This window comes from Eretmochelys imbricata, chromosome 8, assembly GCF_965152235.1.
Source record: "Eretmochelys imbricata isolate rEreImb1 chromosome 8, rEreImb1.hap1, whole genome shotgun sequence".
Lineage (NCBI taxonomy): Eukaryota > Metazoa > Chordata > Testudines > Cheloniidae > Eretmochelys > Eretmochelys imbricata.
In genome coordinates this window covers 14,249,698-14,275,815 of record NC_135579.1, presented here as the reverse complement: position 1 = coordinate 14,275,815, position 26,118 = coordinate 14,249,698, and the positions used below count along the sequence as shown (strand labels likewise).

The 26,118-nt window shown below is 37.5% G+C and overlaps 1 protein-coding gene across 4 annotated transcripts in view; it reads left to right on the top strand.

The window, feature by feature from the left end:
- RAPGEF6 (Rap guanine nucleotide exchange factor 6) overlaps window positions 1-25,305 on the top strand; it is a 235,079-nt gene extending 209,774 nt beyond the window's left edge. For 3 of the 4 annotated variants that reach the window (XM_077825108.1, XM_077825106.1, XM_077825109.1), the window contains 7 exons: window positions 1,758-1,949; window positions 5,078-5,212; window positions 5,694-5,807; window positions 11,533-11,761; window positions 15,101-15,612; window positions 18,679-18,990; window positions 20,997-25,305. In XM_077825108.1, the coding sequence (XP_077681234.1) occupies window positions 1,758-1,949; window positions 5,078-5,212; window positions 5,694-5,807; window positions 11,533-11,761; window positions 15,101-15,612; window positions 18,679-18,990; window positions 20,997-21,022 (1,520 nt within the window). In that variant the 3' untranslated portion in view covers window positions 21,023-25,305. The remainder of the gene's footprint in view (window positions 1-1,757; window positions 1,950-5,077; window positions 5,213-5,693; window positions 5,808-11,532; window positions 11,762-15,100; window positions 15,613-18,678; window positions 18,991-20,996) is intronic. The other variant, XM_077825110.1, reaches the window with a different exon arrangement.
- Window positions 25,306-26,118: the final 813 nt, after the last annotated feature.

Here is a 26,118-nt window from a genome sequence, read left to right as displayed (position 1 = left end):
ATTTACTAGAGGGTTAATTTTTTTACTTATGATTTGTGTCAGGCTCTAGATGAATGGAATGTGGAATTCAATTAAATTAATAAAACAGCATTTTCAAGTTTTTTATTAACACTACTTTAATGTTCAGGCTTCATAAGAAAAGTAAATTTGTAACATGAGTTTTGCATTTAAAACTGATATATTAAACAAAGAAAGTATTATCAGTAGTTAGTGAATTGAACTGATTGTTTCTGGTCAACTGGTCCTTAAAGTTTTTAAAACTAGTAGATGTCATCTTCTCACAATTACAGTAGTTTTAAATTCATGGTCTGGAAGAGGAAAACATGCTTTCCTGATTTTTCAGCTCCCAGTCGGTTTAACTGTGAATGAACTAGTCATTAAACCAGGTCCATCATGTGAACTGGGGACCCAACCCCTCCCATGTCCCTTTATTTATGCAAATGTTGCAGATGTTATGGGGTGGAGCAGTATTATTTTCCCCTTTTCCCTTTGCTTTCAGCATCAACACATTGAACTGAACTAGCTGAATAAATTGAAATGAAGAAAATATTCTCTCTGCACCTGCAAAAGAGTCTGATTCTGTCAAAAGCTGTTTCTGTCAAAACACTTCAACTATCTTGTTCCAGGTGCTTAGCCAGTGACTTCCACCAGTTCAGTGGTTTAACTTTCTTTAAAAGTTTGGCAGCAAACGTGCTGCTTGAGTATTATTATTTTTATTTAATTTAAATTATGTTAACAGATCATAGTTTAGACATTAGCGTAAGTTATTATAACTTAAAATTAATTTATACAGTTCTTTTTTTAAGATCTGTCCCAGCTGTCCTGATTGATTGATTGATAGATTGATTTAACAAAACTGGGCATTTGTCCCGTTTGCTCTTGCCAACTGATCATCAGTTGGCAAGAGCAAACAGGACAAATGCACAGTTTTGTCAAAAAAGTAGGATGCAACCCCTAGTGGGGTGCAGAGGAACATAGGGGGTGGGGTGGGAATTGGCAACGCCAGCCCCACATGAGAGGGAGAGCAGCCCAGGCTGGGCCAGCCCCACACAGGAGAGAGAGCTCAGGAAAGTGGCTTGGGCCCATGCCGGCCCCGCACATGGAGGACAGGGGGACCAGACAGGCCCCATATGGTATCTCATTTTCCCTTTGGGAAAATACGGTCACCTTACTTCTCTGGAACTGCCCAGGATATAAATACTTGGTCACCTGGAAGGGCATCACCTTCTCACATGCACCTCATCCAGCCACTTTGTGTTCCTCCCTGCTCTGTCCAGGTAAACTTTTTAATTCCTTCCCCTCTGCCACCAGTTGTAGAGGGAGCTTCCTATAGGGGAAGCTATCTCTTTTCTTCCAGCAAGCTGGACAAAGGATGCACTGCGTACAGTTGCAGTGAGGACACTTTCTGTATAGTTGCGAAGTTCATGCTTTTCAATGTTGTAATTTTGCACTGAAATCTAAAGTATGTTATTTGTGGAATTCAGTTATAATGGGAATAAATCAAATAATTTCTCATTGCATTGTATGCCTACATAACAATTCGAAAGAGCTTTAGGAATATTTTAAACTTGTTTTTATGTATTTGCCTCTGAAATCTAACAAGACTGGAGTGCCTTGAATAGATACTATCTGTTATAGTATAGACTGCTGTTTAAAAGGCTGTTATTGTCTGGTCAATCATTTTCTTCAATATCGCTATCATAAATCTTGCAAATTAGAGTGCAAAGTTACTAATGTTCCATTTTTCACCATAACAGTGACCAAGAATTTAAATGAGAGAAGAGGCGCAAAATCCTCAGAAATGTCACCAATACCTATGAGGTCAGTTGGTCAAACCACAAAAGCCCATCTGCATCAACAAAACAGAATGAGCCAAGTTCTCCAAGTTCCAGCTGTTAATTTGTACCCTATTAGAAAAAAAGGACCGGCTAAGGACCATGTCACGTTCAGTGAGTATCTGCAATTTGTATTTCCAGTATTCAAAGTAGAGTAAATTTGTGTGGTTAGTAAGTTTGAGAGGGGGAGAGGGATTGGATTCCAAACCAACCAAATATTTGAAATATTTATTATGGAAGCATTGCAATCAGCTCAATAATTCAAGGTTTCATTTACCCTTTTCATTTACATGTTTCACTCATTTCCATGTAATTATGTAAAAGAAAGCATAATGTTTATCCCACAAGAAAGAACAAAACATACCTTAAATTATTTGCACAACTAAGTTTCTAATACCTTTTTAGTTCTTAATGTATCTAATTACAAATCCCATTGTATGTAAAGATACTTTCTTGCTTTAGTGTCATAGGCCTCTTCTATAACATATATGTTAGCAAGAAAATAACCATTGCCTCAGAGAGTGCTATTTGAAAAAGTAGAACTAGTTCAGTTTCTGAACCAGGCTAATTAAAGTGAATACAAACCTACCATCATAACCGGGCAGATAGCAGGTGATTTAGCATTGTGCCTAAAAGTATATATTTATTCTTCTGAATGGAAATCTTACAAACCAAGTAGAATTACATTCCTTTTTTCTTTCATGACATAATGAATATAATACATTTTAGTGAGTGTAATCACAGACGTAAATCACAGGAAATTTAATATTTCAATCTGGAGTACCACTGTAATGGCATTATGGTCAAACAGAACAACATATGTTTTAGTGTTATTAGTAACTCTTAGTAAGCATCAAATAATATTTTATTTGTGTTTTCTGTTATCTAAATTTACCAATGTCTGAGGCTCTCAGGGTTATATATTAAAATGCTGCTAAATAATATCCCTTTGACCTATTTCAGTCTCTGAAATGTCTGGTGTTTGTTTTTTGTTTAAGTCTTCATGACTTTGAATGATACATAATATTTTAAAACTAAAACAATTTTAAATGACATATTAAATTATTCCATAAAACATTGAATAAAGTTAGTGAATAGCGTAAAACAATTCTGCACTGGATTGTGCATCAGTTTCCACTTCAAAACTCAAGGAAAACATCAGGAAAGTTAGTTCAACTTCACAAAAGTTGTTTTCCCCTTATCCTCACTGTTATTTCAAACATGGACATAGGAAGTTAGAAAACAAATCTATCTTTAAATTGGCCAACAGAAATTGATTCCTCTCAAATTGTTTTGTCCATGATTGCTTGAAGATGCAGGTTCTGTCAGGCACACAGATTTTAGCACTGCAATGTCAGTGAAATACAAAACACTAAACTCTTTATCGCACGTCCTGACTCACTGCCTCTCAGCTTCTTAACCAGCACTATGGCACATCAAATGTTTTTGCCACATCTTACATATCTTTCTGTAAAATCTAAATCCAAAGGAATAAAGTAAAGTGTGTTAAAGGATGTCTTTCAGGGAATGTACCTTTTTATAGTAAGCTTATTTTCCATCTTCTTATTATTCCTTCTCCTAGTTGTAGGAAGTAGAGTAGATGGTGGATAGCTTGAGTTGATAGCTGTTAAATTTTATTCATCCACCATATCATTTGAAGTCCTCCAACTGAACAGACTCAACCTGGTATTGGAGCTTGACTGCCAGAACTATGTGGGTCTGTTTTCACTTACTCTTACCTCCTTTATGAAAGGAGTTTAGGACATCTGTTGAACTACTGGATCTCAGGCTATAACAAACCCTCATTAGTCAGATCCTTCTTTAACCAGTTTTTTAAACCTGACACTTCATCTCTGCATATTTGGATGCTTACCACATGATATGATTACTAACAACAGATGAAATAGGTTGGTGAAATAGAAGTACAATACTTGACTTAGTCTGTAATACCCCCTAAGCTTCAGGAAAGATAATCTTTCTGAGGAAGAAGCTGTTTGGGGAATAAATCTCTCCTCTGTGCACTCATGGAATTTAGTAAGAATGATTTCCAGGCCCAGCCAAATTTCTTCTGAATTCTGTGGGGTGTGAAGGCCAAATATTTGTCCTTCCTCAGGCTTATGTGGTACAAAGGGCAGTATTGGTCTTTTACTGAAAACAACTTTTAATTTATCCATTCTTTTATCGGTTTATATTGATGATAAAGAGCAGCCTCGTTTTCTTATGTCATGAGCAATAAAAATACTACAGCAATTGAAACATCAAGTCACTGCACAAATACTGAATTTTAATTTTCAAATAAATATGGGGCTAAAATTTTAATGGTTGGCATGTAATCACCTCTTTTGTGCACACAGATGACTTTTTAGCACTTACATGTCTATTTTCATACATAATAACCTGACTTATATGTGGAATAGTGGTAATTTTCCAGGCACATAGTCATGCAATTGCAGTGCATTTTTCTGTGCAGACCTCAGGCCGCCTCCTTTAAAAATCCAGCCTCAGAGTGTTCTCTATTAAAAATGGCATATGATTCTGCTTTAATCTACTCAAGTGTCTGTGCAATTTGAGGTATTCCTAAAGCTTAATTCGTGGTGTGACTGCGAAGATGTCTTATTTCTCTCCTGGATGTTTGAAAAGTTCAGTGTTTCACTAACATTGTATCAGGAACTTAACTGAATGTTTAACTGTAGTATACTACACAGGACTTACTAGTGGAGAATGGGAAAAGCCATTTTCTATGTTTTGCTTCAACTACGTTCTCTATATGCTTTTATTTTTTTGGTTTTTAGTATGAATGTAGAGCTAAGAACAGGTGCTGGATTGACAGCCCTGGATACAAAGTTCTTTATCTCTTCCCCATGCCATCATAACAGTGTATTGGGAGGAGATTTCAGGCTTCATAGCTTATTCGGTCCTTAATCTTTCTGCTAAGGCTTTCTAACAGGGTGTCAATTGTGATAGTTCCTATTGCCACCTAAAAGCCACTAAACTTATTTGAGATGGACCACTGAGCAATCATCAGATAGCAATATCTTATGACCACTTCTGACCTGAGTTAAATTTGAATTGTCAACTTACTACTGCATTACTAATCTCCTTAAGTAATCCAACGCCTCTTTCTGTTCATGCTTTTACACTAGCCGTTGTGCAGCCTCACCCTTCATTGTAATTAAAACACATATCAAACATATTACCTTGAAAGTAGAACAGTACAAAGTAATTTTCTGTCATCTTCATAGGTACGGGTTCTCCTCAGAAGTCACTCAGTTTGTCTGAGGAAGTAAATAGTAAGAAACAAACAGAAGATAGTATATCTATGGCATCCTCTTTGCATTCCAGTCCTCCTGCTTCTCCTCAGGGCTCTCCACACAAAGGTAGGAGTATATGCTTCTATACTCTACTCAGGCTTCCATCTTAGGAACTCAGTATTTTGTAATACTTTAAAGGTTGTTATGGATTTATCATTTATTTAAGTGATTCTGTGAGTATAGCAACTTTATGTCAAGAGTAACATTAGAAATAAGAGTGTTTTTATAGTAAGAGTGTTTTAATGTATTTCTGTACAAATTAATATACAATACACAATTTTCCCATTACAGTATGTACATTTTTGAGACTTAAGTCTGAAATTAGACGTTACAATTTTGAAAAGCACGTAAGTCCTGTTTTCAAACGTGAGTTAAGCACTTAGGAGCCAAAGTCTCATTGACAATCTATGTGATAAAGGCTCCTGAGTACCTGAATTACGTTCACAAATGGGATTTAGGTGCCTAAGTAATTTAGGATAACATTTTCAAAAATGTCTCTGTCAGAAATTTTGTTATTTACAAAGATTTGTACGTTGTTTCTTTGTAGTTGGTAACATCCAGAGGTCTGATAACTGCGGTCAAATGAATCTCTCTGGTTCCTCCTCATCACTTGCCAGTGAAACCAGCAACAAGAACAGTGGGCAGCGCAGCTACGGAATAGGTGGGATTTATTTACAAAAGAAAATTCAGGAGATCACTGGCAGAACAACACATGGTTCTGGCAGTAGTGAAAAGAAAGAAAGTGAGGATGATAGAGACAAGGCAGAAGTTGAGAATAAGCACAGAAAAAGAATGAGATCCCCATTTGGAAGACATAGGGAAAGAAGTTTCTCCAGGGAGAGAGCAGCTTTGACAAGTAAAAAGGAGGCCGATCACATTCAAGCTACAGAAGGAAATGAAAAACTAAAGGACATAGACAGTGATGCCCTAAGTACAAGTAGCCATGGCAACAGTAATACGCTTGTCTGGTTCTGTCCACAATTGAGGCCCAAGAGGAGGAAGACTATATGATGTACTTTCTCCATTTTATATCAGGCATTTAAATGGTATCAATATTGTACATATGCATTTATTCATGTTAAAGTATGTGTGTATATATATTTTAGTTTCTAACAAATACCCCTCCACCTAATCTTTTTACGGGCAGTTCTTCACCTGAGACTGGCCTTAGAAATCATTTAAAATATTTGAATTAGTGTACTTTAGTGCTAAGGTTAGAAATTCTATGTAAACATACAATCCTTATTTATTTACATTACCCAGTAAATTTTAGTTTCTCGAAATCCACAGAAATATTAAAATCTGTAACATTATTTAGACTTAAAAAATACTCAATATTTCTGCAAACTGCTGCAAATATTGCTTGATAAAAGCAGCCACTGTGTCATGCTGCCTTATGTTTCTGTCAGATATACTTTAGTGTTCCTTATTGGTGACAGTGTAGTAATCTTGATTGCCCAAGAATGTACATTATGATATAAATCAATCCCTTCCTATTCCCAGCTTTGACTTCTATTTTTTTTTTTTTTAAAAGCATAGTATCTCTTACTGGTCTGTGTTTTACCAAGCTAAACTCCCAAGCCAGGCTCAGGTTATTATATTTACAGTTAGTATATATGTGTACACACATTATTATTTATTTTTCAGATAGCGCAGGTCTGTTTCACAACAACTACAATAACTCGTTTGTAAAACTATTTGACATTCTTAGATGAAGAGTGGGTAGTGTTTGTTATAATGGTCTAATTGTTTAATTTCAAGAGTCAGCATCTGGGATAAAAGGTCTCTTAAAAGTTATACATGTGTGTAGGTTGGCTTTTCATTAAGAGGAAAAAGTAATAAAGATGCTTAAATATTTAAATTCATGAAAGACATAAACAGAAGAAATTTAGAAATATATTGTGTTGCATATCAATATACTGAAAAGTAAAGAAATTGAGTTTAATCTAAAATGCCAATCTTAAATACATTTATTTACTCTAAAGTTACAGTTATGCTCATGTTTATCAAACTAGAGTATCTGTTTCAAAGTTTAATTTGTGTGCCCAAGCTTCAAAAACTGTAAAAATAATCGGTAAATATATTTGAGTTATACAGCATGGCCATTGCCTCCAAATGTCAGGTTATTTGATCAATGTTATCTTGGTATACATGGCATCAGTCGTCATGCTGAGTCATACATGTCACTAAAATTGCTTTCGTATAGACGCATCTGTTCAGATTTTTCTCTAATTCTGAAGTAAATGTTTCACTGTCCAGTACAAAAGCACACCATGTAGATTTTTACTTAAAGTTGAAGTGAGAAACTGTTGATTCATGCTAGTACAACTGGGAAAGAATCTTGATCTAAGAACAGTGCATCAGCTGCAAGCTTTGCATAGTCTCCTGTGAAGAAATTAGATAGTGATTTGATTAATTTACCAGGAGGCTAAGTGAAGTGTCTGTTCTCAAATGTCCCACAGTCCTCATCAAATGAAGGGTCAAGTCTTATGTGCATGTATGTGTTTGTACTCACAATATAACATACCAACTCTAATATTTAGTAAGCATTATCTGTCTCAGTGCAGGCAGGGGAAACTGCTCAAGTCTAGCTTGAAATAGAGTGGACTTTGTCTAGTCACCCTGTGGGAACCCTCAAGCAGGATGAAAATATAAATATTAAAAGAAGGTAGAAGCCTTAGTCTAAGGCATGCTTCCCCCAATCAAAGCATGACCCACAAATGGTAGGGGAGACAGTTATCTTAAACAAAATGTTTAAAGAAAGCAGATTTGTAAGACACCTGCTCATTAGTTAATTTTGCTTCTGCTTCTGTTTTACCTCTATTTTAATTCCAAAAAAAGGCGATCATAGTTGGACAGAAAAACAAGAGCTGACCCGACTCACTACAAGAGGCCACTACTTTCTGCAAATCAACTCATAGACCAAATCAACCCAATTATTAATGTAAACAAAAAACTTCAGCGATCCAGCCAAATTTCCACTGACAGCTTATAATTTTTTATGAAAAAGAGCTTAGAAGGATCATAAAACCAATTGCCATAATTTTCTTCTAACAGAGTTTAAGTTCAGAACGAGAGAACAATTTAACTGTGACAGACAGTGCAAATGATATGCTATTGAAAATGCATTCTGTTCTGTACTCAGAGGGAAAGCACAGAAAAGCTGCAGGAGGCCAACCAGTAAAACTGCTATCACTAGTACAAGATATCATCTGCTAGCAAAACCCTAATAATATTGCAACATATGTTACTTCATTTTAAATAGATTTCAGAGTGTGTTGGTTACTACGTAAGGTAACTGAGCTGATGTATTAGAAATAGTTCCACTCAGAACCAAAGTTTGTTTTTGACATCCTGTCCTTTCAGTACCTTTTTTTATTTTTGCTAATACATGTCTCAAAGAACAATATGTCAGTCATTAAATGCCAGGCAAGTATCCATATCTCTTATATAACTAAAGTCGAGGCATGTAGGGTCCTTGTTTGGTAGGTAATGGACTTTTCTGTCACTTGTTTTCAAAAACAACGCACCAGGGAGTGTATTCAGTTTTTTGAATTTTACAGTGCACCTAACAGCAAAATTGGTTGGAGTGGAAAAAGAAACTTCTGTGTATTTCATAGTAGTGTTCAAACTCTTTGTTTGAAATCTGCCTACAGTAAAGGAAGCAAACAGGGGCCTAATGAAAGCTGGTGTGATTGACTTCAGGTCTGAATCTGATTCAGTGAGTCTAGAGCTATAGTACAATCCCAAAACCCACTGATAGACAAATTTACTAGAAATGACAATTTCGTAACACAACAAATGACAACTTTTGGTAGTCCATCTCTTAATTTTGGTAGCCCACATAAACTTCAATGCAAAAATTATGCATGTTACCAAAGCTAGGGAGGAATGATTTGGACCACTCTATTGTCTGTCTTCTTCTTCCTTCTCCTAATTTGTCTCAATCCATTCCTCCCCTGCCCCCAACCTCTTTTGAATCTTTTCCTGTATTTTCCCTTTCTACTCCAGTTCAGGTTGGCAGATAACGATACAGAATTACTAGCAGTCCTTCACTATGCTAGTTCAGCTGTAGTGCTTGCTGTGATTGAAACACTCACCATCCTAGTCATTTTACTCTCAGCACATATTTGTTAAGCACTTCCACGGAGAAGCATTAGGCTACACTCCAGCTTCCAGCATTGATCGTCAAAAACTTTATGGGGCTCCCATGACACACCGATGAGGTTCAGCTTGCACTTGAGGACCACTGACTTAGCCGAAAATTAGCCTTAGAGTAAAAAATTAAGTACTTATATGTCCATTTACCCCTGTTTTCATCAGAGTTGGGAAGCTAAAAAATTAGAGCCCATTTACCTAAAATTGATATATTCCCTGAGCTGTTTTTGAAAGGGTGGTGTGTGTTAAATTTAAAAACAAAAAAGGAGCTCTAATTTGAAGTCTAGCTGTTACAGGTGATTTGTGCAACTCTTACCATATCTTGGACTATGCTATTTAGGGATGAATATTGTTATGTCCCATAAATCAGCCTCAGCATATGTAAACTCTTTTATGAGACTATTTGATTCAATAGGGACCCACAAACACAGGTCTTCAGAAACAAAGTAAATCGTGTTTGTGCTCCAACTTCAGGATAATTTTTTAATCCACATTTCACACATGGCATAACAGTACTCTGGCATTGAACTGGTAGAGCTGACTTTTAGTTACTGTATAAAATCACATGAAAAAACATTTGTAACTCTAGCAACCCTGGTATTAAAATACAAGGCAGCATCTTAGCTGCTTGATGCAGGTTTTTATATTTATATTTTTCACGTAGCATCCAGAGTCAGGATTGCCAATGATAGGAGGTGAAAGATTAGGTTTAAACTTGTTTGAAGTCCAATCACATCCTGACAAGAAAGGAGTGTTCTGTTGCCTCTTGGAAAGAGCAATTTGGTGCATATGGGATTTTTCTAACTTGACAGCCTTCCATGTTGCCACTTGGTTTCTGCAGCAGTGCAGAGTGGGTAGTGAATTAGATTCCTCCACTGAATGCAGCTGTGGCTATTCCTCCTAAATTGTCAAGGCCTGGGGTAGAATTAAAATCTACAATGAACATAAGAAAATTAGCAGGAAAAGAAATATAACAATTTCTGATTACATTTACTTTAGTTACTATTATTACATTTGTTTGTACTAGAGTAGCATCTAGGAACCCAAATCAAGGATTAGGGTACCATTGTTCTAGGCGCTGCACAGACAAATAACTAAGAGGACAGTCCCTGCCCCCAGAGAGCTGGCAGTTTAGGTGTCGAACAGAATATAAGAAGTTGACAGAACAGACATACGGGGTGTGTGTGTGAAAACCTTTAAAAAATCTCCCCTAGAGCTATTAATCTCTTATTTTCCCTCCCAAGCTGTAAAAGAAAAGACTTGGTTGGTTTATAGGGGTTGTATTGTTTATGTATGTGTGTGTGAGAGAGAAAAAAGAACACATTGAGAGTGACCCCAAGCAGAAGAAAAAAAAGTTGTGCATTTTGTTCTGAAAGTGGTGAGCTTACCGTGGGAGTGCGTTACACAGTGCAGGTCCAGCTGCTGTAAAATTTCTACCTCCCATACTTGTGAGCTGCCCACTTGAGTTTCATGATTCATAATGAGGTAAATAAGAAAAGTGAGATGGAGCATATGTCTTATCCTTCAGTGTTTGTAAATTTTGGCAATGATCAGCATACCCTCATTACACCACATGTCTACACTTGCAAGTGAAGGCGTGATTTCTGACACGGGTAGGCATACCTGTGCTAGCTTATGTTTAACGTGTACTCTGGTTGCTAGCCCGTTCTGAAGCCTGCCACCACGTTTGGTGTTTTGCGAACAATGTTCTGACGTCTAAACTATTATTATTGCCTATACTAGCTAGATTAAAGCTGTGCTACAGACGTGCCTTTGCTTGCAGTGGAGACACCCCCTATTTTCTGTTGAATTTCATGCACAATAGGTGGTACAGGAAGATTGGGGGAAATACATTGTCTCACTAGCCAAGGTTGTTTATAATTGTGGCTGAGTGGTTGTTGCACTGAAGTAACCTGACACACCAGCCTGGGGCAATTTGTTGCCATTGCTGATTATATGTAATGTTAAGTTAACCTCTTGGTTTAAGTGGGTCTTGGCTGTAAGTACCAGCTGATTTTGGTATTAGCACGTTGTACTGATAAATCCTGATTCCTCTTATGAAAGGTAGTGGCATAAAACCTACAGAGAAATAGGCATGAGGGAGAGGGATCTTTCTGAATAGCTTTACTGAAATATTTTTAGTGCTTTAATGTGGTGGTGAATAAATAGATTTCCCCTTCTCTTTTTGATGTTTTTTTCCTATTTGCTGCATGTCTTATCTCATTTAGGCTATGCCCTCATACCGTCCACTAAATCTGATAACTTCTCAGACTCCAGCCACAGTGAGATCTCATCGCGGTCCAGCATCGTGAGTAACTGCTCTGCCGACTCAATGTCTGCAGCCCTACAGGATGAGAGATGTTTGCCTCAGTCTCTTATTGGGATGGATTCAGCAGGAGCAGCAGAAAGAAAAGAAGTTCCTCAACCATTGGCTGAGTATAGCCAGCCTAGCATTGGGTGAGAAGTGTTTGTGCTGTGGTACTTGGCTGACTGACGTAAGGAAAAGGAGCAAAATGCTTTAGTCAAGGCACAGTTAAGGGTTATGCTGTAATTATTATTATTAACTTGTTGACAGCAATCAGTGTGCTTGCTGTTTTAAAACGTAGGGGAAGACAGTTTTTTGCGCACAAGGAGTTTGCAGTATAATTTAGATAGACGAGCTTCTCTGCATCAGCAGGTTTTGGATGGATGTCTCTTGCAGGAAAATGCAAATACACTGAGAGCTTGAAGGATATTTAACAAATTCCTTGCTGTACAGTGCTGAGGAAGGCAGCTGAATGAGAACAGCATGCTAGCAGTTGTCGCTGGTTATCAGTAATATCAGTCACTTCAATACTTTAATCTTTAATATGTAACCCAAACATTTTGTAAGTTGTTTTTATGATTGTTGAGGCTGATTAGAAACTAGTTTCCCATCTTTTGCCTCCTAAGGTTCCCATACCAGACAGTTTGTTGCCTTCTTAGTAAGATGGCTGCCACCAGTAGCTCATTCAAAGATGCCACATATATCTAAAAACATTGGGCTTGATCCTGTGATGTGCTGGGCCATGACAACTTCTATGGAAATCAAGGGGCTCAGTATCTCTTGGGATCAAATGCTGTCTTTTCAACCACAGTGTATTTTATTCAGGGAGAGAGATTCTCTTTACATTTGAAATATCAAATACCTGGGCTGAGCTAGTAGTCAGTTTTTAAGGAGAAATATTAATGCTTGATAATGCAACACTGGCAAAAATCTGCCCATGGAGAGAAGGGAATGATTTTTTTTTTATGAAAAAATAACACACACTTTTCATTGTTGAATACTATGAGGAGCTGTGTCTACTTGTGTAGCTGTGAAACCCAACAATAATGTGAGAAAGAATGAGTATTTTGTAGTGCTTTCTCCTTATCAATGAGACTATTGGAGAGAGAGTGCATTGCTAAGATAATATAACTTCTGAATATTTACCAATCCCAGTTTTTCCAATGTGATAAAATTGGAAATAGTAGATCTATTTAAAGGTGCACTTTATAAACTAAAATAATTCTTTTCTAAAAAGCACAGGACCTTCCAATTTCATCAGAGATACGACATTTATTCACCGCAGACATAGAATAGTTAATTAAATACCCCAATGTGCCAGGGTATTGAAGCACATAAAATCACAGTTTTTGAGAACGCATACTGTTGCATTAAGGATCGTATTGCAGCCTGAACTTGGTATTTACATGTGTTTATAGTTTAAAATAAAATCCTCCCAACTCTGTATTATTGCCATGTTTTAGTTTCCATAATTTTCTGTGAAAAAAATATTTTTTGATAGAAAAGTTCAAAAGATAGGCAAGGGAATAAAAAATGCTTCTAACACGATTCCTAGATTCCATAATGTGTCAATATAATGTACATGTTGATGAATTTTATATATTATCCTTGATATTCACTTATAGCGCAATCCAGAGCTGATCAGAGAAGTTTTGAATGGGCGGTTAGCTTTATAGCATATTCCCTCTGTCTCTGTTTGTGTGTCAGCCCCACAGCATGCTGGCCACTTTTAAACCAGTCGGTGTCTTTAGATTTTTTTTTAGAATCTCAGCCTTTAGCAAAGTTAACAGGTTTTTTTTTCCTCAGTGCCTCGAAGTAGCATCTCCCAGTAATGGTCTAATTGATTTCTTAGCTGCTCTGAAGGTGTGCACTTGAAACTGTCTTAGGCTATGTCTACCCTACAGCTTATATCAGCAAGACTTAGTCGCTCTGGGATCTGAATATTCCACACTCCCTGAGCGACATAAGTGTATTATTTTTTTTATTACAAATACTTGCACTGTAAAAATGATGAACAAAAGGAATAGTATTTTTCAATTCACCTCATACAAGTACGGTAGTGCAATCTCTTTGTCATGAAAGTGCAACTTACAAACGTAGATTTTTTTTGGTACATAACTGCACTCAAAAACAAAACCATGTACAACTTTAGAGCCTAAAAGTCCACTCAGTCCTACTTCTTATTCAGCCAATTGCTAAGACAAACAAGTTTGTTTACATTTACAGGAGATAATGCTGCCTGCTTCTTATTTACAATCTCACCAGAAAGTGAGAACAGGCATTTACATGGCACTTTTGTAGCCAGAATTGCAAGGTATTTACGTGCCAGGTATGCTAAACATTCGTATGCCCCCTCATACTTCGGCCGCCATTCCAGAGGACATGCTTCCACACTGATGACGCTCGTTAAAAAAATAATCCATAAATTAAATTTGTGACCGAACTCCTTAGGGGAGAATCGTATATCCCCTGCTCTGTTTTACCTGCAGTCTGCCATATGTTTCATGTTATAGCAGTCTCGGATAATGACGCAGCACATGTTCATTTTAAGAACACTTTCACTGCGGATTTCAGAAAACACAAAGAAGGTACCAATGTGAGATTTGTAAAGATAGCTACAGCACTCAACCCAAGATTGAAGAATCCGAAGTGCCTTCCAAAATCTGAGAGGGACGAGGTGTGGAGCATGCTTTCAGAAGTCTTAAAAGAGGAACACTTAGATGCAGAAACTACAGAACCCGAACCACCAAAAAAAGAAAATCAGCCTTCTGCTGGTGGCATCTGACTCAGATAATGAAAATGAACGAGTCAATCCACACTGCTTTGGATTGTTATTAAGCAGAACCCGTCATCAGCATGGACACATGTCCTTTGGAATTGTGGTTGAAGCATGAAGGGACATATGAATCTTTAGCACATCTGACATGTAAATATCTTGCAACACCAGCTACAACAGTGCTATGCAAATGTCTGTTGTCACTTTCAGGTGACATTGTAAACAGGAAGTGGGCAGCGTTATCTCCTGCAAATGTAAACAAACTTGTTTGTCTGCACGACTGGCTGAACAAGAAGTAGGACTGAGCGGACTTGTAGGCTCTAAAATTTTACATTGTTTTATTTTTGAATGCAGTTTTTTTTAATACATAATTCTACATTTGTAAGTTCAACCTTCATGATAAAGAGATTGCACTACAGTACTTGTATTAGGTGAATTGAAAAATACTGTTTCTTTTGTTTTTTACTGTGCAAATACTTGTAATAAAAAATAAATATAAAGTGAGCACTGTGCACTTTGTATTCTGTGTTGTAATTCAAATCAGTATATTTGAAAATGCAGAAAACATCCAAAAAATATAAATAAATGGTATTTTATTGTTATTTAATACTGTGTTTAATTGCAAAATTAATTTTTTTAAATCACTTGACAGTCCTAGTTACTTTTCTACAAACCTGTGTTTTTTCTTTCTAATTTATTTTGTCTCCAAATTTAGTTGGTCACTAACTAGACCTGCTATAATCAGAGGGATGGCTGTCACATCTTCCATGAGCAATGAGGAGATCTCCCACGAGCATATCACAATAGAAGCTGCGGACAGTGGCCGTGGAAGCTGGACTTCATGTTCAAGTAGTTCTCATGATAACTTTCAGAATATCCCAAACCAGAAAAGTTGGGATCTCTTGAATTCTTATCGTCACACTCATCTAGATGGACCCATTGCTGAAGTAGAACCCTCAAACTGTTGCCCTGAAGAGACTTATTTGTATTCTGAAGCCTTTTCCAAAAATAACTGGCAGTCAAAAGCCAGCACAGAACATGATCAGTCTCGGCAAAGCTGGGCCTCCTCAAGCTCTCTGTCAGACACGTATGAAACAAACTACGGGACAATTAAACGGAGAGGGCTGGAGCACTCTACAGCCGAGCAGACTGAGGTTTTGGACTGTAAGCCAGCCACTGATGCAAATTATAAAACTGTTACTTCAAGTACAGAAAAAGGCCTGATAGGTAAGCCAAGCCAAAAACCTGTGGAAGCTTCCACATCTGTTTTGCATTTTAATATTAAGTTGTTAAGAAATTACATCAGCAGATCTGGGGGCTGGGTTGCATATTAAATCCAGTTTTACATGTGGTTTAAATCAAAGTAGTACCCAGACAATGTGTTTTCAAACCAACTTTTTTTTTTTTTTTAAACTAGGAAAATTAAAAGAATAAAGCAACATGCTTCCTTACAGCCGTATGGAAATGCAGGAGGCCTATGTTCAGGGAAGCATCAGGCATTTCTACATATGCTCTCAGTGTTCCTTTATTTCTTGAGACTCCCTTGGGATCACCTTTTTTTAATCCTCCTCTTTTGCTTCTATCCCACACAACCCTTATTGCTCCACATTTTCCTCTGGCAAGGAGGTCTGGACATGCCTCCTGTGGGAATCCACTGACACTGCTCCTTCCAGCAACTAGTAAGGGAGGAGGTTGACTAGTGATGCAAAGAGACTGAGCACACTGCGTCCATAACATTCCTGTCCCAGGGAGCCGAGAAGCTATGCAGATTCCCTTCATAGCATCACGTTCCACTGCCTGCTGTTAGATTGCTTAGCCAGCTGACGTTTGCATACTGCAGGAGAAAAACACACTTTCTCCTCACATAAAATATGCCTTCCAAAGGCATATTTTATTAATGTGCACATGCTCTTTCAGTGACTTAGTGAGTAGGGATGCCAAACAACCAAGACTAAAGGAGTTGGATTGCAAAAAAGATTAAACATGGAGTAAAACTTTCTAAAAAATTGCTGAAGTTAGGGGTTGAAACTGAAACCCAATTTAATTCCTGAGCAATTTGCTGGAGGGACTTACTTTATCATCATAGGGTAATTGCCTGAGCAGACTTATCCTGATGTCACATATAGGGTGGAGGCCTTCTCTTTTTCTGGCTCCGTGGAAAAGGTGAGCTTGTCTAAGAAAGTTTTCATAACCCCCCTACAATTTACTTTGTATGCATTTCCTTCCAGCACATGCATACACACCCTGCCCTAGCCTAATAATATATCCTAACCACTAGTGCACTCTTCATCAGCTCTGACATTCTGGCATGTGAGCCACTCAATGCATTCTTGTTTATCTCTTACTCCTTTCTCTCTTGTTTCCAATTCTGTTTATGTACCGCATTGCACACTTTTCTTTGCATGCAGCCATGTTGCTGAACTATGTGTATTCATTGTTAAGAAGCATTCAGCAACATAGTTCAACAGAACGTGCATTGCATCCTATTCAGTGAAGGGAAAAAATAGGTGGATATGGATCTTGGGTCACAAGTAGATGTTTAATTTTGCAAACTCCTCATCCACACTTCATCACATACATCACATCAAAGATATTCTAGTTTTAGTTCACCATTTGTTTAGTCTGTTCTGGGGTGGGAAGATGGTTTCAGAGATGAGACTTCTGAAAGAAGAGAAGATCTCAGTGGGAACAGGGCAGACTAAGGGAGTCTCTTAAGGCAAAGGATCTATTCAGTAGAACTCGCACTTAATTTCTCCTGAAAAAGCTATTAAACCAGCAGTGTCTGTAAACACTTTTCCCACAAGGAACTCCTGCACTTTTAAAATGCTCATTAATAGGATTGTTTTATATGCAGAATGGGAGTGGGGGTATTGAAGTTTTTCTTACGTGGTATCTTAGTGTCCTGGTTTCTAAGTGATTTATATTGTGAGAAGTTACGAGAATTATGGAGCTGTAACGGTGTGGATGCCAATATTGGTGCTATGTCCAACTCTACCAGTGGATGGCACTCTCTCGCAGTCAATATTAGTAGATAGAGGCACCTTTGGGAATATAATAAATAAGAAAATTAAAGTAACAATAATATTTTGCATTCAAATGTTTCTTCTTCAGAGTGCTTTACAAATATCTAAGTAAAACGTGCCAGATTATACGATAGTTCGTACTTTTTCCCCTTAAATGAGGGGGATGGTCACACCTTGCAGAGAGCCCAACTCATTAATTGGTTGGTGGCGTTTCTCTTGAGGGGCTTGAAGACAATTTGCTGCAGGAGTTGTTTGCTGCATCTAAGACATCCTCTTGAAATTCATGAATTGGTCCCTGATTCCCACACAGGGCTGTGGGAATAGCACTATCACTGATCTTTTTCAAGTAAAATTTTTAAGGCATGTTGGATACTGATTTTGTGAAAGATAAGAGTCATTTTATTTATAACCCTTGAGTGAGTCGACATACTTCAGAAAAAGTAAGGGTCATCCAATGAAATTAATAGGCAGCAGGTTTAAAACAAACAAAAAGAAGTACTTCTTCACACAACACACAGTCAGCCTGTGGAACTTGTTTCCATGGGATGTTTGTGAAGCCAAAAATATTATGTACAATCTGTCTCTTAGTGAGAGCTTCATACAGAGCTTTTGATTTCTTCCTGCATCATAGATAAGCATAGAACATGTACTAGTGTCATACTGCATATCAGCAAGTGTAGCAGAATCTTGTTATAATAAAGTCAGTTGTTTAAAGAACTTCTCTTCTGGTTCATAAACAGGGCTGGAAGTCAAGAAGTCTGCTCTCTATGCCTGACTCCACCACAAACTAATTGTGACACTGGGCAAGTCAGTTAACCTCTCTTGTATTTCAGTTTTCCAACCTAAAGACTGGAGGTGAAGAATATTTACCTCCCAGGATTACTGTAAAGATAATTGCATTAATATTTGTAAAGCGCTGTGAAATCCTGTGGTGGAAGTTGCTATAGAAGTGCAGAGTATTATAACTACTGTAATTGTAATTGGAGTATTTCAGTGCATTTAAATAACATAAGACCATAGTCCAATTGAACTTCAATTGGCTTTTCAGCATATGAGTTCAGTCATTTTGCTATTACACTGACTTTTCAAAATAAGTATAAAGTATAAGTTAAAAGCATAAAAATCTGCTGCTGTTATAACCAATGTTTCTGCATTTGCCTTTTGTTATCAGTTTCTGTTTTGTCATTGTAACACTTCACAGTTTTTTTTTTAATGTTTTGTTTCCTTGGTTTTCTTCATTAACATTTCCATTGCTTATTTCTTGTACCAGTGTACTGTGTCACCTCACCTAAGAAGGACGATAGGTATAGGGAGCCTCCGCCCACCCCTCCAGGATATATGGGGATTTCTTTAGCGGACATAAAGGAAGGATCACCCCATCACCCACACTTAAAGCCTCCAGACTATAGCGTGGCAGTGCAGAGGTCAAAGATGCTACATAGTGACCTCTCTAGACTTTCATCAGCTTCTCTCAGTAGTGAACCAGTGGCCTGTATTTCATCGAAGATGCCTCAATGGCATAAACGGCAACCGTCCCATCCTAAACTAGCAGATATGACTGACGCAGATAGTGAAGAGGATGGTATGTTAACTAACTTGATAGATGTTAAATGAACTGATATGTAAGTCAAGTCTCATTACTGTGCAAAGTGTTACCTCAAAATGATGTTCTTGAGTTGTTCTCAGTAACTCTTTGAGATTGAAACTGTTTTTAAAGAAAATGTATTTGTTCAAATTAAGTGTGCCTTTGTATTTTAAAAAGCACATGGCGCAATCATGTCACTGAATGGGTTCTTTATCAAAATGTGTGAGATCTGCAAAAGTGTAATTAAGATACTCTAGATCAGTGGTTCTCACACTGTGAGTCATGACTCCAAAGTGGGTCATGACCCTGTTCTAATGGAGTTGCCAGGGCTGGCATTAGACTTGTGGGGCCTGGGGCTGAAGCCAATGCCCGAACCCACAGCCCGGGGCTGAAGCCAAAACCCAAGGACAATGGGGCTCAGGTTACAGGCCCTCCACCTGGGGCTGAAGCCCTTGGGCTTCAGCTTTGGCATCCCTGCTCAGGTGGGTTCAGGCTTTGGTCCCCCTCCTGGGGTCATGTAGTAATTTTTGTTGTCAGAAGGAGGTCATGGAGCAATGAAGTTTGAGAACCCCTGGGCTAGATCCTATACAGTGCTATCTTCTCCTTCAATTCTACATCCTTTGTCTGACCAATTCTGATGCCTTAAAAGGACACTGTCGGGTTAAAAATTATATTTAAAAAATACCATATTGGATTATTAATTCTTGAAGAATATTTGAAATCCTAATTACGATTCACTTCTTTGCATTTCTCTCAATCTGGACAGTGGAAACAAGTTGGTTCCACTTTTGATTTTTCTTCCATTTCTGGTTGGTTTACATTGCAGTTGTCATGTGCAAATGTTGCAGGAGAATGTTTTAAAGCTTTTTGGGAACAAATACATTAATGGAAACTTTTCTGTTGCTCTTAGGTTTTGTAAAAGTTTGTTTTTACAAAATTTGAAATTGGGGCCAAACTTGAGCTGCCACTGCCTTCTTAAACTAAATTCTTCTACACCCTTGTTTGAAGTGACTGTCAATACTGCCATAAGCAATCCATGCTGCTTGCAACAATATATATATATATATATGCTTCAGAAAGCTGTTCTTGTGTTTGTAAAAGATGACTCCACACTAACGTATCGGTGCTATTCTTTCAATCTTCCAATTTGTTATGCATTAGTATTACCAATCCTTTTCCCCACTGTCAATGAACTAAAGCTTTTAAATTAGAATATAGTACTGACTTGCTTGAATTTCCATCTGGCTTAAAAACAACATGCATTTAGAGTCAAAGCCTTTGTGATATAAGGCAACCCTATTTTTGCATTGCATGATAGTAGAACATTCTGTAGTGTATATTACTCTTGTGTACCATGATTCCAACTCATGAGCTATGAGATTAAAAGATAATGATACAAAGAGGCCAACCAATATTTTATTCCAAATTTTTGAAATGAAACTTATTGTACAGTTCTAGATATTTTTCCTTTTTAGTTTTAAAATGTTTGGATAATTTTATCATTTTAGAAAATTGCTTGCTCCTCCCCTGTCCCATTCCGAATGGTTTGGAGTCACTGGAATGCATTTTCCAGTGCATTCAAAGTAATAATTTGAGAATACTCAATTTCATCTGTTTTTCCGTGTATCTTCATCAAATGGCTAAGAAACATGTAGGATGGTAGAGAAACGTTTTGAATAAGAAAAGGAGAACTTGTGGCACCTGTCGCTCACAAAAGCTCATGCTCAAATAAATTGGTTAGTCTCTAAGGTGCCACAAGTCCTCCTTTTCTTTTTGCGAATACAGACTAACACGGCTGCTACTCTGAAACCTGTCTTTTTGAATAAGGATATTTATTTTATTCTGGTCATTTGATTAGATTCTGAAAGCATTACATGGCAGTACAATCTCCACAGAATCACTAGAAGTAAATGGTAGGGGTTAGTCAACGTATTGAATAATGTACTGTATGTTCATGGCAGATGTCTGATGTAACAATTTACAATGTTTTTCTTGTTTTACAGAAGATGAACAAGTATCAGCAGTCTAACCGTTGGGCTATCTATGAAAACCACTTAAAGTCACAGGGGACGTGGGACTATGAACCATATGATTATGTTAGCTAATGCTGACAACTTGCTGCTACTAACCTCAAAAGTTGTATTTGCCTCAGTCATGGACAATATGAACCTGGCTGAATCATAAATCTCTCTAACTTACTTCACTCTACCACAGTCAGCTATCACAGCCTAAGGAAACTATTTATGCCTGTGATATAAATACCATTTCCAAGGAGTACAGACTACCTGAGTACTGAAATCAGCATGATGAGAAGGACCAATCTTAGTACGTTGGGACCACCAATTGTCAAGAACCACTTGAAACTTGGAAGCATTCTTCTGTATAATCCTTTGGTAGATTTCTGTGATATATATTTTCCACATGACTTATAATTCTAAAATTAAGAAAGTTATTTTACATACTTAAGCAAAATTGGGGACACTGCGGCATTATCTGAAAAAGTAATTTATTTATTTGGAGTTTATGGAGGGTTTTCTTTTATTTGTACTGGGAGTGCTCTGGTTGGCTAGTGTAAACACTGACAAAGAAAATGGGTACTAACTTAGATACATGTCAATATTCTTTGTGTTACTGAAACAGACACAGGTAACAAGGGGCCTACTAACTCATTCAGAAATACCCGGATTTGGGGTGTGTACTTAATGTAAATGGAATAAAGGATTTGGAAGTTAATGTGCATACAGCAATGAAACACTGCCATCTCTTGGTCCTGCTCTAGAAAACCCTGCATAATATCTATGGAATTCTTTAACTATCAGCCTGCTGGGAAAATAACTGGAGTTCTTCTCCCACGTTCCCCCAAATTAAAGGTTTGAAACATGGAGGCTGTAGTTCCTGTGAAATTATTTGGTATGTTCAAAACTTTCCAAGTAGGACTGTAAACAAATTTTGCACTGCATAGTGCAGCATGTAAATCACATTGTTCGCAATAGAAAGTAAAATTAGTGCTCTGTGGGTTCTGTGATCATCCTATATTTTTTTTCTACTTGTACCAAAATTCAAATATTTTAGGTACTGGAATTATTTAAAAGGAAAATTGTCACCACTCCCATTAATGGAGTAGAAAGAAAGTGTATTAATATAGCATTTTAACCATAGGCCATTGCACATAATACAATAAATACATACTAATTTTATATCAACACAAGCCATTATGGAATAATATTTGTGAAAGTGAACATTTTGAGATATAGTACAATATAGTGTATAATTGATTCTGAAAACCTACAGCATTCATCCAATTAATTAGATTAGAATGTTTCAAGTTTTAGAGTGAATCCTGGCCAGGTTGTAATCAGTGGTGGTTTTCATTTGGATGGAGCCAGGATTCACCTCTAATGTTCTTTTTGTACAATTAGGGTAAGCTAAGTTGCTTGCTTTAACTTTACTTAGCCAACCAGAGTACATGGGGTAAAACTGGAAATACGTGCATTTTTTTTTCTTGTTCTAGCACAGGATAACCCAATCAAATAATATAATTGGAGACGAATGTGTGGATCTGTGTTTTGACATTTTACTTGTAAATCTTAATGGGGATGTTTACAGACTAAGTTAGACAGATGTTTGTCATTTTACAGGTGCCTCAAAGAACTTCTATATTACGTTATGAAGAGCTTTAAAATTGCTTTTATTTTATTTTTTTCCTCGTGTAAGGCAAATGCAGCATTTTCTGAAAATGACACACGTACCAAAAACAACCCAAAGCCTTTGATGTGCATCACCCGTATCTATTTGGGGCTGATGTTTACAAACATAAGAATGTGTTTGATCAAACTTTTGCTTGTGTTCATGTGCGTGCCAGATTTAATATTATCCTGTGGCTGGAATGTACCCTGTATTGATCCTTGTATCCTGAAGTCCTAAATCAGTCAAGAGCAGTAATGTGGGGAGAGGCTGCCTAATTCATAATTAGTTGATTGACTATGTGTTAGATTTTTGGTATGAGCGTCTGAGGAGTAAATAGCTGAAAAATCATAGTGAAAAGCAGATTAGCTGTTTCTTAAAGGATACTTTCTTCTTCGTCAAGGCCTTAATGTGTACAATGAACTTGTGTAGGCCTTAATGAATCAAGATTAATATAAGTGTCAAAATGGTCTAGGGCAAAATGGTTATTTTCAGCATATATAATGTTCACTTCTTAATACTTAAAATTATGTCTTACAGGATATAAATTGCAAATTCTAGTAATTCCACAGTAAACTGTAAACATTTGTTAGCTTTTAAGTAGCGTACAAAATAGGCTTACCATTTAATCAGAAAATCATGTTTTGTGCCAGATAAATTAAGTCCTAAGGTTTCAGTGACCTCAGATATTGATTTGTAGTTTATTTCAGCTTGTTGAACAAACGTAAAGGATTAAGTCTTTGTTCTTGAGGTGACCTCCTTTCTATCTAAGGGCCTGATACTGCTTCCACTGATGTCAGTGGGAAAACTCCCAATGACTCCCATGGGAGCTGGATTGGGGCCCTCATCTGGTATCCATTAAGACAGCCATGTGATATTGATTACCCATTTAAACTTGGTGTTTGCACATCAACAGCATCATGCTGTTCAGCAGTACTTTTCAGGACACTGTTTTTAAAGTGAGTGAAAGTCTTGCTAATCATATTTTCCGAATAGACAGTACAACTAATGTAAATAAATCATGCATAAACTATTGATAAACGAGCTACTTTTTCTGCTTCTTCTGACTTGGACAGTGTGGCTTGCATCTGCTTGTCCTTGCTGTGACTTCATTTGTTTTTTAATTCAACTGATCACATTGATCGGGGGAAATAGCCAAATGTAGTGTGTCTTGTATGGATTTGAAGAGACGTTATCCCTTTTTTCAGCTTTGAAAATTGTGAATTAAGACTGCATAATTCAGGTTTTACGTTGTTTCATGGAAGTGGTATCTCATGGAACCAAAAAATGTGAGCTGACTTACCTGTGCAGCACTCTGTCCCTTTTGATTTCTTTCTGTTACACAGCCCTAACTTCTGCTGAGCAATTCATGTCCCCACTAATATTCTTCCTCCACTTACTCTTTCACTAATGGTTTGTTTGCTCATAAGTGATGAGTGAAGGATTTCATTAAAACCAATTTGATTTTTTTGCCTGCATTGTGATATTTCATTGTGCAATTAAAATCTCAACCTTCCAAACCGTTCGGAAAGAACCTTCCAACCAATTGTAGTACCTTTGACTTAACTGGCCTCCACATAATGAAATTAAACAACTGAGCTTCTGTTATATTAGTTTGCCTGTTCCATAAATACAACACAGTAAACTAAAGGGGAATTCCTTCAGATATTTGCAATATGCTTCCTTTAAGTGTTGGACAATAAGAGGAGTTGAATGATCGACCGTCATTACCAGAGTGGGAATATGAGGCCTTTTCTTGCTCATGTGCATCATCTAAACTCACTGAGCAGAGTCATTGGGGCCAGTGAGGCTTCTTATGTGGGAGATGATTGCAGGGTGAGATTCATGGCTTCCTTCCAATTCTCACAGGTCGTGATTGTGTGATGTGCCGAGTGTCATCCTTTCCCATTGAAGTCAATGGGAGATGGAGGTTGGCCAGCACTTCCAAGGATTGAGCCTATAGGAAACAACCTTTGCAGAAAGACTCTGCTTTCTATCAGTAATTCTCTTGCAAAAGATAAATCTGAAAAGTTTTTCTTCATTCTTTCTCTCTCGGATCACATGGTTGCAGACAACAATGCAAATATATATCATTTTAAGCTTTTGTATATTAGAATTAGTTTTTTTTAAAAAGATATACTTACGACTGCCTTCAGAAAAACAGATCAGAAAAAAAGGGATACTCTCTCTTTAGAAAAGCTTTATACATTATATTTAAAAATGGGGAGAAAAATCCATCTTGAGTTCCCAATTCAGCTTTAGCTTATGTTGTGCTTTTTTGTTTTATCTTTATTTTTATATACCTGGAATGCAGTTTAGCTTGGTATTAATACAATTCTAAATATATGAGCATATTGGCAACAACTGCACAGATGTAATGATATTCCAATAGCAATTGTACTGCACAAGTCAGTGATTGTAAAGTATTCCGTAACAAGCAACGTGTCTCCTATTTTTTGATACCTCTTACACTTATGTCTTTTAGAAAGACAGTGCCTCTGTATGCTTTTTGTACTTTTACTGAGTGATTGTAAATATTTGTTATATTTTTGGTTAAGAGAATGTTTAAAAGTACTGTTTATTATCCAATCTACTAATATGTTGGAATCAATAAACAATCTACATACATTCATTGTTTTTAAGCTGACCTTCTTTGATTATAAAAGTGCGTAACCGAGCGGAGAATTCCACTCTGACAGAGTTCAGTCCTAGGGATATGCAAAGTGTGCAGTCAGAAGTGGCATTTGTTGCCTGCGGCACCACCTTCAGCCCTGGTGAGGAACAGCAATTAAGTGAGTGTTTCTATTTTAAATAGGAATAAAAATAGGACAGAGCAATGGGAGCCTGGTTTGGGGGGTGGGGAGGGGGATTGTGGAATTTGGCACCTAGGTGTTGGTCAGATTTTCTTGACTAAACGCTTAAGCCTAGGTCTGCAGGCAGAGTGACTGAGACTGAAACACAGAGCTCATTGCTGTTCTGCATGGCTTCTCCCCTCTTCTACAAATGGGCGGGAATCTTCCCTGTGGCATTGGGAGGGGATAAAATGTTGCTGCTGGGGGCTCTAGGACAAGGGCCTGCTGCTCACATCAGGCCACCAGAAGTTTTGCCTCCAGCCATGACACAAGTTAACTTAGATTCAGCTTTTCCCACTAAGGGCTTGTCTATACTTATGGCTAAATGGGCACTGTTGCGGTGGATGCAGCCGTGTCGATTTAGCGGGTCTGCTGAAGACCCGCTAAGTCGATGGGAGAGCGCTCTCCCGTCGACGTCTGTACTCCAGCTCCCCGAGAGGCGGAAGGTACGTTGGCAGGAGAGCGTCTCCCATCGACACAGCCCAGTTGTGTAACTGAGGTAGCGTAATTTAGGTCGCCTTACAGCTTTAGTGTTAAACCAGCCCTAAGTTTGTTTTCCCCTTTGAATTTGCTTTGTTCTTTTCCATAG